Genomic DNA, 16,978 nt, shown 5'->3' with positions numbered 1-16,978 from the left:
TAATTTAAATGTGTGTTCGTTTTTCTTATGATTGGTCTCCAAACAGATGTATCCATCAGCTACATGTAACTCACCTCAAACCACTGTTTGCTCAAAGATAATTACATCATGATAAATAACCAGATTCATTTATTAATGACTCTGATTATAACTGGCTGGGTTGTTGTGGCCTGTCACAGTTAGGTAAATCTATCTATCTATCTATCTATCTATCTATCTATCTATCTATCTATCTATCTATCTATCTATCTATCTATCTATCTATCTATCTATCTATCTATCTATCTATCTAGTTCTCATGGTGACGTCATCACCTTCCCTCCTCACCTGTGGTCTCGTGTACTGCGCCCTCAGCCGAATGTTCTGTGACTCATTCAACGTCACTTCCTGTCTGCGAGGAGCGCGCTGGTAAAATGCTCCGACAAGTGTTACCATGGAGTTTAATTGAACGGCTCCTGACGGTTTTAATGTGTGCGCCTTTTTTTTTTTTTATTATTGTCAATAAATCTGATGAAAAAACACTTAACATGAGCTGCCGAATAGTTCATATTATATTTTATATTTCTACAGTCTTCAAAAGGCCTTAAAATTTGATTTTTTTTATACCATAAATACAACTGTTCAACCTAGTTTTATTTGATTGTGTTTTTAACTTCACTGTATCTTAATGGTTTAACTGTATTTATCAATGGTTTTATGTTATATTATTTTATTTTTCATATTTTTTTTTTTTAATGTAATATTGTTTTCTGTGTTGTGTTGCTGCTAAACGAGAGGTCAGACATCATGTTGGAGGCCTTTTAGTTAGTACTTGGATGGGAGACCATAGATATATGGGAGACCGCCTGGGAATACCAGGTGCTGTAAACTATTCACTTCTCTTTACAACCTGCAGAGGGCGCTGCTGTTTCTTCAGAGGAGACCAAGCAAGAGGGAGGCAAGGAGGAATGTGTTAGTCTACCTGCTTTTTAATCTGTGTCTCTGCAGAGTAAATTAACCAAATGTATAAACCTGAGTCACTGAGATAAAAGTGCTTTTGAAATGATCTGCAGTGATGAGAAAGAAAAGAGTAAAATAGTTTATTGTATCAGTAAAGATCAACAGAAGGCACACATACAGTATCTGAGGGTAGACGTCACACCAGTGTCAGTAATCCTTCTCCAGCCTGTCATGTGATCATATAGCAAAATATACCATTACATCCATTGCAGATCTGCAGGACTCAAAGGATAAGGTCACTCCACCTTGGAGAGGCAGAAATCGATGCAACACATTAGCAGGCTAAACTCCGGAGCTCAAGCAAACGCAGGCGTTTTGCAAAAATATATTCATATATAATTATACACCTTTTCTACACATTGAAGCAAATCAACTATACAAAATGCAGAAAACTATGTCGGTACATTAACTGTGAGCTGTTTGTAAGAAAGTCCATGCTTAATAGAAGCATCATCGTGGCAGTATTACAGAATCAAAAATAGTAGCAGTACCTTTGTCATAAAACAGTTATAGGAAAAACTTACAAGTCCATATAATGCCAAAAATATTAGCTTTGAAAACAAGAAAAAAAGTACACAAAAGACATTTTAATATACATGTTTATAGGAGGACTAAAACATCTGGAAAATACGTGTGTCCCTTTCAAGCAGTATAAGGTTTACTCCCCCACAAAAAACAATTATAAGTAAATTAGTGAAGGAGTGACATGGCTTGGAGATATTTTTTGGTTGAAACACAGATCCCAGAGTTTATGACTACAGCGACGGCCATGCTACAAATTACAACTGAGTATTAGGGCCACTGTGATAGAGGAATAAGACAGAGTAAAAGTCAAATATTTTGAGAAAAAAAAAATTCTCTTAAGACTACAAATTACTCCAATGTTTTAAATTTTGACACTTTCTCAAAAAAGTATTTTCTTTCAAAATATGATCACCAGTCAAACCAGTTAAACTTTATCCATATTGTGACTTTCTCCCCACAATATTCTGTTTTGTCAGACTGTTGTTTTTGTAGTTTTAATTATTGTATAATCACTTGACATTAAAAAAAACGGCGGTCTGCAACACCACCACTACATGTCACTAGATTATGCACACTGCACATTTAAGATTATATCTGTTTCTGGTAATATTACTTTTTTTCTCAAAATATTACAACTTTCAGATGCAATTTTGAGATCTAAGAATTTTGTGTTTGCTAACAGTGGCCCTAAAACCATCGTAACATATGAAACCAAATCAGAGCTGCAGTAATTCTGGACAAACAGTTGCATGTTTGCTTAGGGAGTGACTTCAAATTAACAGTCCCAGAGATTTAGGTAGAATCAGGATTTCGTAAGCAAAACTTTTTAGTTACATATGTAATGTGGCTGTACATTTTGAACACTGCTCAGTAATTTCAGGTTCCTGTTGTTGAAAATATCTCATGTTCACTCCAGCTGCCAGGCTGTTGAGTCTAGTATGGGTAGCTGTCAGGGAAAGCCAGTCCCTGGATGCACTGCTCTCCTCCTTCAGCCAGGTAAGGACCTTCCTCCTCGTGGCTGGGCAGAGGGAGGCCGTCCTCCTCAGTGGCAGGAGGGAGGGCGTCTGGGTCGGCCTTCAGGCTCGGCCTCTGGTTGTCTGGGAAAGCCATGGAGAACAGCGCCTCGGGGTTGCACACAAACTTGTAGACGTACCTTTCTCCAGCCACCTGCAGGAGAAGCCAATCAGAGGAGAGAATTTATATTTAGCTTTATGTAGCTTTCAAGTATAGATTTTAACTTGTAATATTACAGTGTTCTGTTATCAAACTTATAACTATCTGACTAACTTTTTGCAGTAATAGAAGAACTTAAACATGAACTCCCTTTACCTTCTGCATGATGCCCTTCTCGTAGTAGTACCTCAGTGAACGGCTCAGCTTGTCGTAGTTCATAGCCGGCCGATTTTTCTGGAGCCCCCAGAGCCGAGCCACCTGAACACAAGAGCAGGACAAGAGACCCTTCATAAATCATCCAGCTGGATTTCAGTTATTTTGCCCAGAACATAACATGATTATTTAATATTTCTCTGCTTCCTAAATAAATGTATATTTTTTTGTTTCTTAAAGCACAAGCAAGGTTTAATCCATCTTTAAAAAATACTTTAATATTAACACTTTAACGCCCATTTTGACTATTTCCACAGTGTTTATTAAAACAAAAAAACCTAATTGAGATTCCTTTTAATCTTTGCAAAGTTGTGGGGTTCATTGATGACTGACCTCTTCAGGATCGATCAGTTTAAACTCCATGTTACGTCCCGTCCAGACGATCAGGTGTCCGTTGGCTGGGTTGTCCAGCAGCGTGAGCAGGAACTGCCAGAGCTGCAGCGAGCCGCGCCGCTGGTACGGCAAACCCTCCTGCTTCACTTTAGCTGGTTACAAATTCAGACACATCGTCATATTTAGTTCTATTCCTCCTAAGATATCAGCAGCAGTATTCATATCATCCTTCTGGTTATTACTATCTAGTTTCAGTCTTACCTTCCAGTCTGTCTGGCACAACACAAGTATCGTCATAGTACAGATGTGGCTCTCTGTCACGACCAAATCCTGCAAGTCAAAAAATGAAACATTGTTAGAAAAGTTCACATTTGTTCCTTGGAGAAACTTAGCGGCCTCATATGGCACCACAAACTCACCAACACGGTTATTCTGGTACAAGACTGAAGACTTCCCAAATGATGTTGACTGGCAGGGTTGAACCTCTGTAAGACACAAAAGTAAAGAGGTGTTATTAGATTCTATTGTAGGAAAACATACATATATACACAAATGTAATTTGACCAACCCTGTAACATTATCACAATAGATTTTTGGGGTCTTAAGTTATGTCTCAAGTCCTTTTAAAATGATTTTCATAGTCTATACACACACACACCTGAATCAAAGCCAAAGTCTCTGGGCTCTTGTTTGATGGTGACGTGGTTGAAGGTGGTCTGAGGCCGGGCCAGAGCTGGACCAGGCGGCCCTGGCTCCGGATATCGTGGATCCACCAGCTCCTGTTTGAAGACTCGCTGGCCACGGGGAACCAAAGGATCTGAGAGGTGCCGCTGGTACAGTGGGCGGCTGTCACGACTCGAGGGGGGGTACGTTGTGTTGGCTGTTTTCTCCGGAGGGAGGAAAGACAAACTGGGCTCTGAATGCTGTCGCTGAAACCTGACGCGTGGGAGAACAACAGACTTTTAGTAAATATTCGAGGATTTGTTTCTATTTTTAAATCGTAGAAAAATATGAACTCACCTTTGTTCTGTACTGAACGATCCAGCGGAGCAGCTGATGGGGGGGCGTGGCAGCGCAAAGTGCTGGCTTTGGTTGGCCTGTGGGAGGTTGCGGTGGTGGTGGGAGGGGCTATGGGAAGAAATGTGGTTGTTGGTCAGCTGAGGGTTGGATGGGTGTAACTGCCTCTGTAAGGGTGGAGGTCCTGAAGGATGGGTGGCACCACATTGCACTGCGGGTGAGGAGGCTGGGGTCACACCTGCGAGCCCAGTTGGCTTGTTGTCACAGGCACTGAGAAGAGAAGAAGTAGGATTCAGTTTTCACTCTAAAACATCATCCTCCTATTGTATTTAATTTAAAAGAAACCTAGGAGTAGTTTCAGTACCTGTAACTGTAAAGGCACATGTCAGCGTGAGGCGTCCTGCAGGGAGACAGGTCTTTGGACGGACTGTGCTCTTGCTTCACTTTGCTCACAGGCGGTCCATGAAACATTACTGCAAACACACACACACACACACACTCATGAATACTAATCACTTTGCTTTGGAGATCACACAGGTGTTAGATTGTAAATGCATCATCAGCAGTGAGAACGTCATCCTGAGCAACAACTCATTTTCCGAAGCTCATTTAAAGCCACTATGTGCACAATTTGCATGATTATAGCTTCTTTCAATGATTTTTGTATCCAACTAAAATAAGCCAAAATTATCCTTCAAGTGGGTTTTCTACATGAGAAATGTGAACATGTGAAAATCCCACTCTAGAAAAAACATTTTGTATCATCTAGTCATGCAGATATATTAGTTTAAAATGTTCATTGGGCCTATTTAGTCAACAAAAAGACATTTTGACATTTCCCCCCCAACAATAGTTAAAACTGAACAGGACTGAACAGGACTGAACAGTTGTAGTGAGCCCGTGTATACCAAACAATTAAAAGGTACAGGAACAGGTAATTATTACTATATTATTAATGACTACTAGCTAAAGAGCAATCTCTACCTCTTACATACAGTGACCTTTAGCCAAGCTTTTATTACTACATACACTAATCTTGTATCTTACACAGTTCAACAACTATTTAACACTATTTGCAGCCTTTAATTTATTATTATTATTATTATTATTATTATTATTATCATATTAGAGCAGAAGAAAGAAAAAGAGCGCCGTATCTGGTCTCACCCTTCCTGTAATCTTCATCGCAATGTTTCCATCTGCAACACAGTCTCTGTTCTGCTTTATTGTGTGAACAGGGAGCTGATCTATAGAGGCAGTTATCACACTGCAATAAATGCAGAGTGGCGTACGTGTTTGGAAGCAGCGCCAAATGGAATATTTCTGACATCATCACTTTTAAATAAAAGAAAGGTACATGCAGAGTGCCTGGAAGTCATTTTTTTATGGCCCCCACATTTCCTGTTCCACGTGATTGTTATCATTGAGCTGACACAGATCCAGTGCTGGCTGGTTTGAGGGTCATATATTGTGTTAGCAGTAAACTTTAACACTATTAAAAACACAACAGCAGCTTTCTGAAACTGTGAAAATGAAAGCTAAGTTATAATAAATCATAATTATCCTTTAACACAAGCAGACATGGTTAGTGTTTGTTGCATATGAGACATGATGCCGCAATTATCTCTGCAATAAATTAACTACTTTACACTCATGTGACCTTGTTTGAATATAGACCAATAAAAGGAGAGAAAAACACTGCAAGTCAGAGTACTGTTTGTTTCACTCCAATCTTTCAGAGACAACTCATTAGGAGATAGAGGCATACATAAAGACTGCAAAATGTTCACTCTGTGTTGTGCAGCTCTGAGTGCTCTCTATAAATATTAGAGGAGAAAATGCTACTCACAGTTATTGGACTGGAAATCTGGGACAAACTGCTCGTCATCAGGAACCTGAGCTGTCAGGGGGAGAGAAAAAAAGGAGAAAATTATTGATTCTTTTCCTTCAGTTAGTGATTTCCTACATTTCCCAAAGTGCAATTGATCATGCAGTGTTCAATGGTGATTTACGTTTTTTGCAGGTCTCACCTTCTGCAATCCATATTTCCTGGAGCTGGATCAGATCTTGAAAAAGTTCTGCAAAATGAAATAAAATGGTCATACAATGATTTAACACTGAATAAGATGTTTCCCTATTAGGTTTTGTCTACAAAGACAAGACATTTTTACTAACTTTTCCCAAACATATCGTAACTTAAGAATAACCACTAAATGCTGACACAGGAAACAGTTTTACATATGGGACATGATGCAATGATCAGCCAACTAACCTTCTGTGTCCTGTGCTAGCCCAGTGTCCACGAACTTCCTCTTCCTGTCGCTGAGACATATGTCTGCTTCCGCTGTGTGACATTTCTACAATCACAAGATGAACAACAAAACTGTTTATGAGCAGAAATTGTGGAGTTGAATCATTTGTCGGTCTGTCTTTTCCAAAGGATGATCAATGTATGAATCTAAAGTGTCAAACTTACACTCTCTGGCACCACAAAAGGGACCTGCTGGTCATAAAAGCCGTCCATGTTGCAAGAGTCTTCACCCTGGACTTAAAGAAGAATAGGAGACAGATTAATCAGCAGTCAGAAAAAAAACCATTTAGGATGAAAATGGAATCTTTTTCCACGGAGAATCAGCTCTGCTAACCTTCTCCTTCCATACAACTACTGTCCCTTTTCATGTGTCTCAATGTGTTTATGCTTTTCTAACCTCCATGACCCTACAGGAGGGTTTACAGTGGCTGTAAAAAGTGCTGCTGTCAGTAACGTTATGCAACCTCCTGCAAGTTTACCCTGACATGAACGCACGCTGCAGGAGGAACTGCATCTTTAATAGACGTTTGAATAGGTGACGCTAGTTTTGAGGAGATAAACAGTAAGCAGCTGTACAGGCCAATAAAACGTGACGCCTTTCCCTCCGGCCCGCGCACAAAGCTTAGCTGTGAGCCAGGTTGGTTACTTGCTGGGGACTAGTGGGGTATTTCCCAGATTGTTGATCTATTTCTTTCAACATGGAGCCACATTGATAATATGGCACAGATTTTAACTTCTAAAAAACAATAAAGTACATATCAATAAAACATACATCCTTAAAGCAACGTATTAATGTCTGAAAATATCATTATGACTGTGTGTGATTAAATAGTCTGAACTCAAACCTCCACTTATCAGCTTTATCTGAGGTTTTGCCCACAAATACGTGATGATGATGATGACTATGAGATGTGGTTGAAATCTCAGAAAAGATTTAGATTTTCCCCCCATCGTTTTTAATAATTAACCATCAGTAATGTGGATCTAATGCGTAGATAACAGCTAGAACAGTCTGTTGAGTTCAGCCTTTAAAAGCAGGAAAAGACAACAGTTATACCATCTCAAGATATTACGATATCTAGTTTCTTATCACGATATTGATAGAATATATAGTGTCTAGCATATAGTTCATATAGTGTGTTTTTCAACCTTTACTAAATAGTAATAGTAAAATGGGTTAAAAGTTGGAAAACACTGGTATAGGTCTTTAAGTTTTGGTTAACAAAGATTACCAAAAGTCCTTCTTGCCTATTAAACACAATTGTAAAATGACATTAAGAGCAACTCCCTCCCTTATCTCCTCTGACTGTAAGTACCTTTGTTTGAGGAATATGGTTTTAATTACAGTGAAAACTTGTAACACAACTTTGGTGCAATTGCTGTTTCTATACCAACACAAATTAAATCATATGACTCTTCTACTGAGGGTGTTTTCCGCCCGGATGTTGACTATAAACAGCACATTAAACTCAAACATTTTGTGAATGGAGTTTGGCGTGACGTTCTTGTTTTTCTCAATGAACTGTAACTTGATCCCGGCAGGAGGAGGAGGAGGAGGAGGAGGTGGTGGTTGAGGTTGAGGTGGAGGGGGGGGGCTCACCATTGAGACATTTTGCCAACGAGCACAGAGCAAGATTCACCATGCTAACAGGCCGTAAAGACAGCTGCTGCAAACGGAAATGCCACCCCTGCAAAGTGGACAGATGCGGGGGGAAATGGACGCAATGTTGCCTTTGATTTTCAGAAAATGGCGTTCGCCTCTGAACCCGCATCTGCTCCCCTCACTGCCTGTAACAACCCGCGACGATGCGGTTGATGCACACAAACAAAGCAAAACATGCCCTTACATTTACCCCTTACTGTTACATTAAAGTGGGAGAATAATAATGCAGCACTCACTTGGTAAGTGAAGTTTCTTGGCAGTACGAAAAAATGAACTCGACGCAGATTTCCTCCCCTACATCCCCTGCTGCAGTACTGTGGATTTTTCTCAATGAGGAGCTCTGGTCGCAGGAGCTAAACCGATCCCTGTGCTGCGTCTCCCATTGGCTGTTACACCAGTCAGTCAAAAGACTAGCCAATCCCATTTGAGCCTGCTCTGACACCCGTCCCTGGTGTTTTTTTTTATGAATGGCTGCGTTTCATTCATGTATCCACAGCTCTCTTAAAGGGCCAGTGCTGAACTGCCACAGCATTACTTCTCAGTTTAAAATGCATTCAAACTCATTTTAAAAATCCTGAAAGCAGCAATAAATAATTGGAGTATCTTAAGCGATTTAGTATTGTTTGTTATAAATACTGAATTCTATTAAACTACATTAATTAATTGGTTACTACATAATTATATGTATATATTTAACAATGCAGTTACTAATATAATGTATAAATACCATTAGTAAGATTTTATAATTTATTGTTTTTAAATTGGTGATGGTTTTATGGTGACCATCTCTTCTAGAGGTCATATAGTTTAACTTAATCTTTACTTACAAATAGTGATTGGGTATACTGACATAATGGCACTACAGTATAACACCAATAACTGACAATTAAGTGGAAATGTGTAAGGCAGTATTAATTTTAATCTACATATACATACAATCCTTGATTCTTGTTAATGCAATAATCACAGCAATTACAAAATACTGTTGCTATAGTATTATTATTAGATATTTGAAGATGTCAGTCTATGCTGTGGGAAACTGATGAGCATTTTTCACTATGTTCTACCATTTAATACATTAAATTATTAATCAGTTAAGAACTAATTGATGACAAAAATAATATTTAGCTTCAGCCTTAAATAAGATTAACATATTAAACATTGTGTAAGGTTGAACATAATCCCTCCAAGTTTTATTAGTTCATCTTGAACTAGAAGACATTTTATTGTTGGTGACCATTTACTCTGTTGATAAGCCTACTGAATGCATTTTCCATCATGCTGCCAAGCAGCTGCTGCAGCTCTCTCCAAAAACTGTATCCTGTGACATTTCCTTGGCACGTGCAGACAGTTGTGTCTCCAAATCAAGTGAGACAGTCTTTTTTGTTGTTGTTGTAAAATTCAAAGAGTTCACCATGCAAAACTTTGACTCAATCTCACATTGTACCCTTGTACAAAGTTTGTTCACTTTTAAACTTATGCAGTACAGGCTGAGATAAACAGTATTGACTCACACTGTAAACCCCACTTTTATGGATTATTCCTTTTTTGTGTGATTTTATACAGCTTCTATTTTTTAACATCTAACCAAATGCAAACTGATTTGACTTGCATCCATTTCTAGAATCAAAGCCAACATTCATTTTTTATGATAGGCAGATATCACATATTTACAAAGTCTCTCCAGCAAAGATGATATCTAATCTGTAAGGGTTTCGATGCTTCTACAGAAGTGTAGAAATACTACACTCCCTCTCCTGAGACACACATATTGCACTTTTGTAACTGTTGCATGTTTCATCGACTTAATCCAACATCACACATGACTGCTTTTAAGTCCATTTCTCTCAGTGGGTGGCAGAATAGTTTCTCCACTTTTAATTCCACTTTGATCTCTTTCTACTTCATTAACAGTCACACAGAGCGATCACAGAGTGTGTCACCTGATCGTGTGGTAAATCTGGTATTTAGTGCTTTCATAGGCCAACATTGAGGTTCTCATACAGTACTTTGTTGACCACTGATGGCTCTTGATATGGAAATCTGAGAGATGGTATAAAAAAAACACAGTTATTGTGAACACTTTTCTCCAAAAATAACAATAACATTAGGTTAAATGTGTAAAGTTCAACAGCTGCAAGGCACATTGCAATGTTTCTTAATGAATGTTGTCTTTATCAGCCCTGGCTATAATCAATCAATGAATGTGAATTGTGTTGCAACATCCTGCCTAGTTTTTAAAACATCTGCAACCAGTAGTGTAGTTAGTGGATCTCTGTGTAGTCTTGAGAAAGGCTTTGTAGGCTGCAGCACCAACAAAATGTTTGTATTTGCACATTTTTTTGTCCTTTTAAAGGAAAAGGCAAAGAAACTATCCATTCCCTTCATGCAGAACTAATTATTGCAGACATAAAGGGAAGCATGATTCTGCAACTAGGAGCTTTTGTTTAGCATCAAATCTACTCAGAGGGAAGGATATATTTCTAAAGTTTTCAAATTTGAAACAATGAACAAAAGTTTTTATAGTAAGGTGTTCACAGAATGACCAATTATCCAAAGCACACCTACTTTAAATGATGTCTGCCCGAAGCTAGAAATTCACCCAGGATTGAACTGAACTACAATTAAAAATTCAAGTCACATTTTACAAAAGACGATATAGCTTTTAACTACTTAATTAGAAGACAACCATCAGTGTAAAACACCCCTCAATGCCGGTTTAAACATAGTTTTCCTCTTAAATGACAATATAGAATATAGTTTTAGAGCCTTTTATTTGCAATGAGCACTGGAAAACCCATTGATAGACTTTACTTTTCAAAGTAAGCCTAAAAGTCCCATCTTAAGACTTCAGACCGACGTGTTCATTGTACATTTCTTTGCAGGGTGCAGTGATTGTTTGTCTTCTACTTACAAACTGCTTGATCAGCGTCGGGGAATGCCAGAACGGATGTGTGTGTGTGATAAAAGTTTCACATTCAAACATCAGCTAAGCTCAGCAGTTCTGTTACTGATTTGCAATGTCTCCTGTTTACTTGACTACCACGTGTATTACTATGTAGGTCTACAGTACATATCATATCAACGATCTCTCATTCTTCCGTTTTGGCAGATCAACCAGTGTGATATAGAACAATCTAACATATCTCGATCAGGAAATTAGAAACCATGGTCTTATAGTCTCTTATCTAACGTGTTTGTACTGGCACGTGAACAGATAGACCCCAGGTGGTGCTCAAACCTGCCCTTTTGATCCCTGACTGGATGAGCAAAACTTCTTCTCTATTTCTTTTTCTAATCTTATGGTTTAGTTTTTTAATTTGCCCGTGACATCATTGCTCAATTAAAAGTGTACTCAAATGTACCAAAATAAGTATGCATTACATGGTTCATAGTCTTTACAGTTATATTGGGATATTTCTCTTCTCTTTTACTCTCCCCTCCTCTCCTTCTTCTCTCTTCTCCTCACCCTCTCTTCCTGTGTCACTAGCTCTTCTGTTAGCAGCAGTATTCAGGCTCAAGGGTGTTTAAGGGAGACAGGCTTTAAGATGTCAACAGTTAGCTGCAGGATCTATTAAAGTATCAAAAGCAAATCAGTTTCAAGTGAATGGAGAGGTGTGTCCAAACTGTTGACTGATACTGACTGGTATATTAAGTCGCCATTCAGTATTAAGCCATGCTTATGAGACTCATAATGTTGAATGACTGAGTTAATAATAATGAGATACTGGTGGGGTTTCATTCCCAACTTTTTTCCATTCATGTAATTATTATGTATTTATATCCTATGAGCTACACTATATACTGTATATAATCCTCCTCTTGTGTAATGGGGCTTTTGCACCACTGGGTGTCTCTTGTGCTTTGTGCTTCATACTACCTATTCTATTCTATTAAATGTCCCTTGCACTCACGGAAACATCATTTGCATTTAATCTCACAATGTATGAACCATTTGTAAAGTGTCGCTACTAAAGGAATTAATCTGCTGTTTTAAGAGCAGTTTCAGCACTGGTAAAATGGATGTTGCTGAAGCAGCTGAGTTAAATCATAAGAGGTCTAAAAGTAGTTTGATACTATACATTAACAAATTAAAGAAGCTGTCCAACAAACTTTAATTTTTAGAATCTGTTGTGTCTGTGCATCAGGGCGGTAATGTCCTGCTCTGCTGTACTTTGTCTGCCCTCTGGCACAGTCGGCCGTTTAAGAACAATGGCTGCTGGCATACCATTGGTCCTTGTTGATGAATCATCAAAGAGCTTTGTCAGCCTTTTTGTTTCTGGGCTTTGCCATCAGCTACCAGATGTGAGCACCCACTGCTCACCTCCATATACTGTAACCACCAGCACTCAACTCACAGCCGTGCACATGGGAATCTCACTGTCCATATTTGAAAAACTACACATATATCTACACATATATACAGATATGCTTCAAATGTTATAGTTTATTGATACTGTTGGACCACTGATGAATAATATCATTCCCCTAACCATATCAGCTTAACAATTACAGTTTATGGTCTAAGCCTAATTGAAAAATGTAACTATTGCCTTGGTGATCAGTGGATGAAAGTTGTTGACACACAACTGACGCAACTTGAGCTTTTGTGTTAAGTGATGTGATACCCATTTTGTTATGTTTTGTAACCAAAAGAAATAAAATCACACCCATTCAGCTGCAGTTTGCCTACATTTGTGCGTTTATTTGCAGGAGAGTTGGTGTTGGGACAATGAGTGGGGGAAGTGATTTGGTTAAAGATGCTGTCTAATTGTCTGCAACACGTCTGATGGAGCCTACAGATGGATGAAGGGCCCCCCACTCTGTGTGCCGTCTGTATTCGCCCTTCTCCAGCAGGTACTGGCGCCCCTTGTAGTTTTGATGCTCATAGAAGACCCAGGTGCCGTCCTGGACATGAGCTGATTGAATGTCACGGTACTGCCAGCGGTCCAGCAGGCTGGGCAAGTCCTCGCTGAACTCCATCATCTGGCCCTTAAAGTCTGGACGTTCGTAGATACGGAGCCTGTGCCTGCTGGAAGGCTTGAACATTGAGAATATTGATGAGAAATGTTAATTTATTGGTATTAAAATAAGTTCCACCATATGATATAATCCTCTAATGAGCTACACTCATTTAATACACATTTTTATGATGTAGAGAGTATTGTCAAACATTCAGCCTTAATGCAATGGGTTGTAAAGCTCTGGATTTTCATGTAAAATCTGAAAAGTACTACAGCTTTACCAGCAACTTTTTATTACTACAGTTGATTCAGCACATTACGCTAGCTAGTGGAGAGAAACATTGCTCAATAGTGCTACTAGTGGTCAAAAACTCCACAGGGTACCTTTAAATTTGCAGGTAAAATTGAGGTAAAATGTCCCTTCTTTATAAATTTGTTGTTGTCAGTTCTCAGTGCAAACATCCCTGCCAAGATTATGATGGTTTATTATCTTCTCCAACTGCAAAGATTTTCTGACAAATGAGTTGTGCTTTTAAAGGAATCATTAAGAAGACTGATGTAATACCTAAATAAATTCATAGCCACATAACTGATACGAACACCAGACAGCATGCTCATAAAAAAGCCAGACTTACATGTCTGATAAGGCGACAGGAGCGGATGGTGTCATTGAAGCCATTCCAGCTCTGGAAGTTTGGGTACTCCCCCCTCATGAGGACATACTGGTAGCCCATGTACTGGGGTCTCTCATAGATAACCCAGGCCCCACCCTCAATCCGGATGGAATTACAGCGACTGAAGTGGGAGCTGAGCTCGGCACAGTCACTGCTGCATTCATAGTAACGGCCCTGGAAATTTTTGTCCTCGTAGAAGTAGATCTGCAAGAAAGACTCTGATATAGAAGCTGTCTGACTTATAAATTGAAACTTATAAATTGAAAAGTAATTATAATGTTATTGTTGAAATTATTTATAATGATGAAAAATGCAAGCAGGCCCCAGGTGATGTCATCATATCAACCAATAAGCTTAGGCATTTCTTCATGCTGTGGGACACTCAGGGCTCATGCAGGCAGGCATTTTGCAGAAATAAACGAAGGATGGATTTTGTTTTCAAGTGACTCCTGCTGTATCAATTGTCTATAGAGTTGATTAAGATTTTGGTTTGCGGTGAAATAATAACTGACAGTATATAGCCTAATTTCTATCTTTAAAAAAATCTTCCCATTATTGTCAGCTGATTATTGAGCAACATGCACAAATGTGTAGGCCACTGGAAGGCCGGGTTGGCAGTTTTGTTAACGCAATCTGACCATTGAAGGCCCAGTGCAAGACCCCACGGCCTGCTACAACTACTTGTCCAAAGAGAACTTCAACCACTACAAGTAAAACTATGCTAAAATAAATAGAACTATCAATACAACTACTTCAACTACTGCATGTAATACCACTAGTGCTATTACTAGTCTACTAATACCATCACTACACCATTATTAAAGGATCATTCTAGTTTATAACAACCTTATCTTCTAAAATGATGTGACTCTGGCACGTACACACTTTAATAATCACTGGATTCATTCTGCAAGAGAAATATAGTAAAAATATGTTGCTGTAAATCTGGAATAGAAAAAGAAGATATGTGAAAATAATCAAACACTTCATATGAGTTATAAAACTTTCCAAACAGAGCTAGAGGGATAAGGACAGCCAAGTGACCAGAAATCCATAAATAAAGCAGTTTAAGGGTGTTTTTTGTCAGGACTTCCCTGGTTTAACGGTTTACAAAAAATGCATTTACATTTTGTGCAAATAAAAATAATAAAATAAATAAATAAAAATTTCCCATGGTAGAAACATTTGCCGTTTAAATGAGTCTTGGTCCACTAAAATGAAGAGTATTGCATTTAAAAAGACCTGCATTCTTTCTGCAATCAATGTGTTTTCCTTCACTCAAAGCAAATGTAGATATCATAGCTTCCTTAAAGCTGTTTACACTTTTTACAAAGTATTATTGAGAGACATTTAGTAACAAACCATCCACCAGTTAGTACCATAGTGTTACTGTGTTGTACAGTTACAGTACTCACCTTCCCTGTGCGCTCCATGATCACCTTATGTTCCTCTCCTCACCCAATCAAATTAAAGCCCTTCATTCACACTGCATTACTGATGGTCTACTTTTATATAAAGGGTGATGAAATGCATTGCCAGTAAAATGATTGTCATTCAAATGAGCTCCACATTAACTTTGACACATTAGCTGATGCTGCAATTGTTTTAAAGTACATGGCCTTTATATGTAGCGATGCAGAACTTTGGACTGAATGCTGTCCAACTCTAGAAAAAGATTAGGTTGAGTTATGATTTATAGCATTGAATAATGGTGTTATCAGTTGTTCAAATCAGTTGTGTTGTTATTTATCTATAGATCATGGTCATTGCTCTCCTGTGTGTCAAATGTTTAGATCATATTTATATAATATGTAAAATCAAAGCAAACAAATAGAAGTTCTTATCACCCGTCCACAAAACAAGCCTTCTTATACAACCTCATCATTTTTCTGTCGTAGTTTTAATGAATTATTACTTAAATGCCTGATTTGATTACATCTTTATCCTTGTGCTTTTGCGGGTGCAAAGGTCCTATTTACCCTGAAAGTGAATTAAGTTTCCATTGATGAAAGGTTGTGCAGGGACAGATACAGTATGTATGTGAGTAGTAAGTAAATATACACAAACTTATATTCAAATGAGTGAAAAGCCAAATATTGCTCCAGACTCTACCGGTCTTTGTATTTCCACATTGCATAAAGTCAGGGATTGATAAATTATATTTTTATTTTTGTTGTATGTCTGTCTATAATTCATTACATTTTTATATTTTTCATCATTTTTATTTTTAAATATACTCTGCAACCTCTTTATAATTTGTTTTATATCTACAGTTCAAGGCTATAAAATAAGAGTTATGCTAAGCTCTAAAAAACGTACTAATACTGTATAATGATAAAATGTTAGGTAATTGTAACGCATGTAATCACTGCAATGTATTAAAAATCTACCCTAAATTATATGTTATAATAAATTAACCAAACTTTATTTAACATATAGGTTAATATCTGCTGTAGCTTTATATTAATATGTTTACATTTGATATAAAAAATAACCAATATTATGTTTAAAGAATGCAACACATCTGAAACACTCCAAATAATAACCAATTACAGCATCTTTTTGTTGTATCATCATTTTATTTCTCAATATTTATGTTCATCCTTGTTACACTTTTAAAAAGATCACATGGTTAGTGTTCCTTAACAGTGGATGGAGCCAGCACTGGACTGTTGTTTGCTGCCTCCATCCACTGGCCTTCAGAGTCTGTCCTCTCCCAAACCTTCAGCCTGAACATCCTGGAGGGAAAAAAAGTAGTATACTGAACATCTGCCACAATAAAGAAGTAGAGGAAAAAATGTACATTATTGGCTTCTTTAATATTTGTATTTCAAGGCTTCTATGGAGGGAAAGCTTTGTTTTATGACAGCATGAAGTTATAATATATTGTCTTATACTTGTAAAGTGATTATAAAGGATAAATTGGCTTAAACAATGAAAAACACTAGTTTGCTCCATTAAGCATGAGAGATTACTTAACTTACTAACTTATAGTCCTGTTAGTCCTCCTGGGCAGCACATACTGGTAGCCAATGTAATTTGGTCTCTACTAAATTACCCAGAATCCTCCCTCCACTATGATGCAGTTGCAGCGACAGAGGTACAT

The 16,978-nt window shown here is 38.0% G+C and overlaps 2 protein-coding genes across 4 annotated transcripts; both read right to left on the bottom strand.

Annotated features, from left to right (window-relative positions):
- Positions 1–1,090: 1,090 nt before the first annotated feature.
- Positions 1,091–8,555, bottom strand: LOC133976527 (ETS translocation variant 5-like). 3 transcript variants are annotated; one of them, XM_062414748.1, is made up of 13 exons: positions 8,471–8,555; positions 6,737–6,807; positions 6,533–6,617; positions 6,273–6,338; positions 6,110–6,160; positions 4,625–4,733; positions 4,264–4,530; positions 3,902–4,179; positions 3,663–3,728; positions 3,505–3,573; positions 3,244–3,395; positions 2,854–2,955; positions 1,091–2,691 (listed from the first exon to the last, which is right to left on the bottom strand). In XM_062414748.1, the coding sequence occupies exons 2-13, from the start codon at positions 6,782–6,784 to the stop codon at positions 2,458–2,460; spliced, it is 1,527 nt and encodes a 508-aa protein (XP_062270732.1). In that variant the 5' UTR covers positions 6,785–6,807; positions 8,471–8,555; the 3' UTR covers positions 1,091–2,457. The 3 variants fall into 3 exon arrangements, with proteins under 3 accessions (XP_062270732.1, XP_062270730.1, XP_062270731.1); XM_062414746.1 differs by lacking the exon at positions 8,471–8,555 and adding an exon at positions 8,172–8,425; XM_062414747.1 differs by lacking the exon at positions 8,471–8,555 and adding an exon at positions 8,172–8,425 and having other exon boundaries at positions 6,291–6,338.
- Positions 8,556–13,001: 4,446 nt separating this feature from the next.
- Positions 13,002–15,305, bottom strand: LOC134006618 (gamma-crystallin M2-like). The gene is made up of 3 exons (XM_062445552.1): positions 15,288–15,305; positions 13,834–14,076; positions 13,002–13,274 (listed from the first exon to the last, which is right to left on the bottom strand). The coding sequence occupies exons 1-3, from the start codon at positions 15,303–15,305 to the stop codon at positions 13,002–13,004; spliced, it is 534 nt and encodes a 177-aa protein (XP_062301536.1).
- Positions 15,306–16,978: the final 1,673 nt, after the last annotated feature.

The sequence above is a fragment of the Scomber scombrus genome, chromosome 24, assembly GCF_963691925.1.
Source record: "Scomber scombrus chromosome 24, fScoSco1.1, whole genome shotgun sequence".
Classification (NCBI taxonomy): domain Eukaryota; kingdom Metazoa; phylum Chordata; class Actinopteri; order Scombriformes; family Scombridae; genus Scomber; species Scomber scombrus.
Note: the sequence above shows the minus strand (reverse complement) of the source record. Positions and strands in the feature narration are given on the sequence as shown.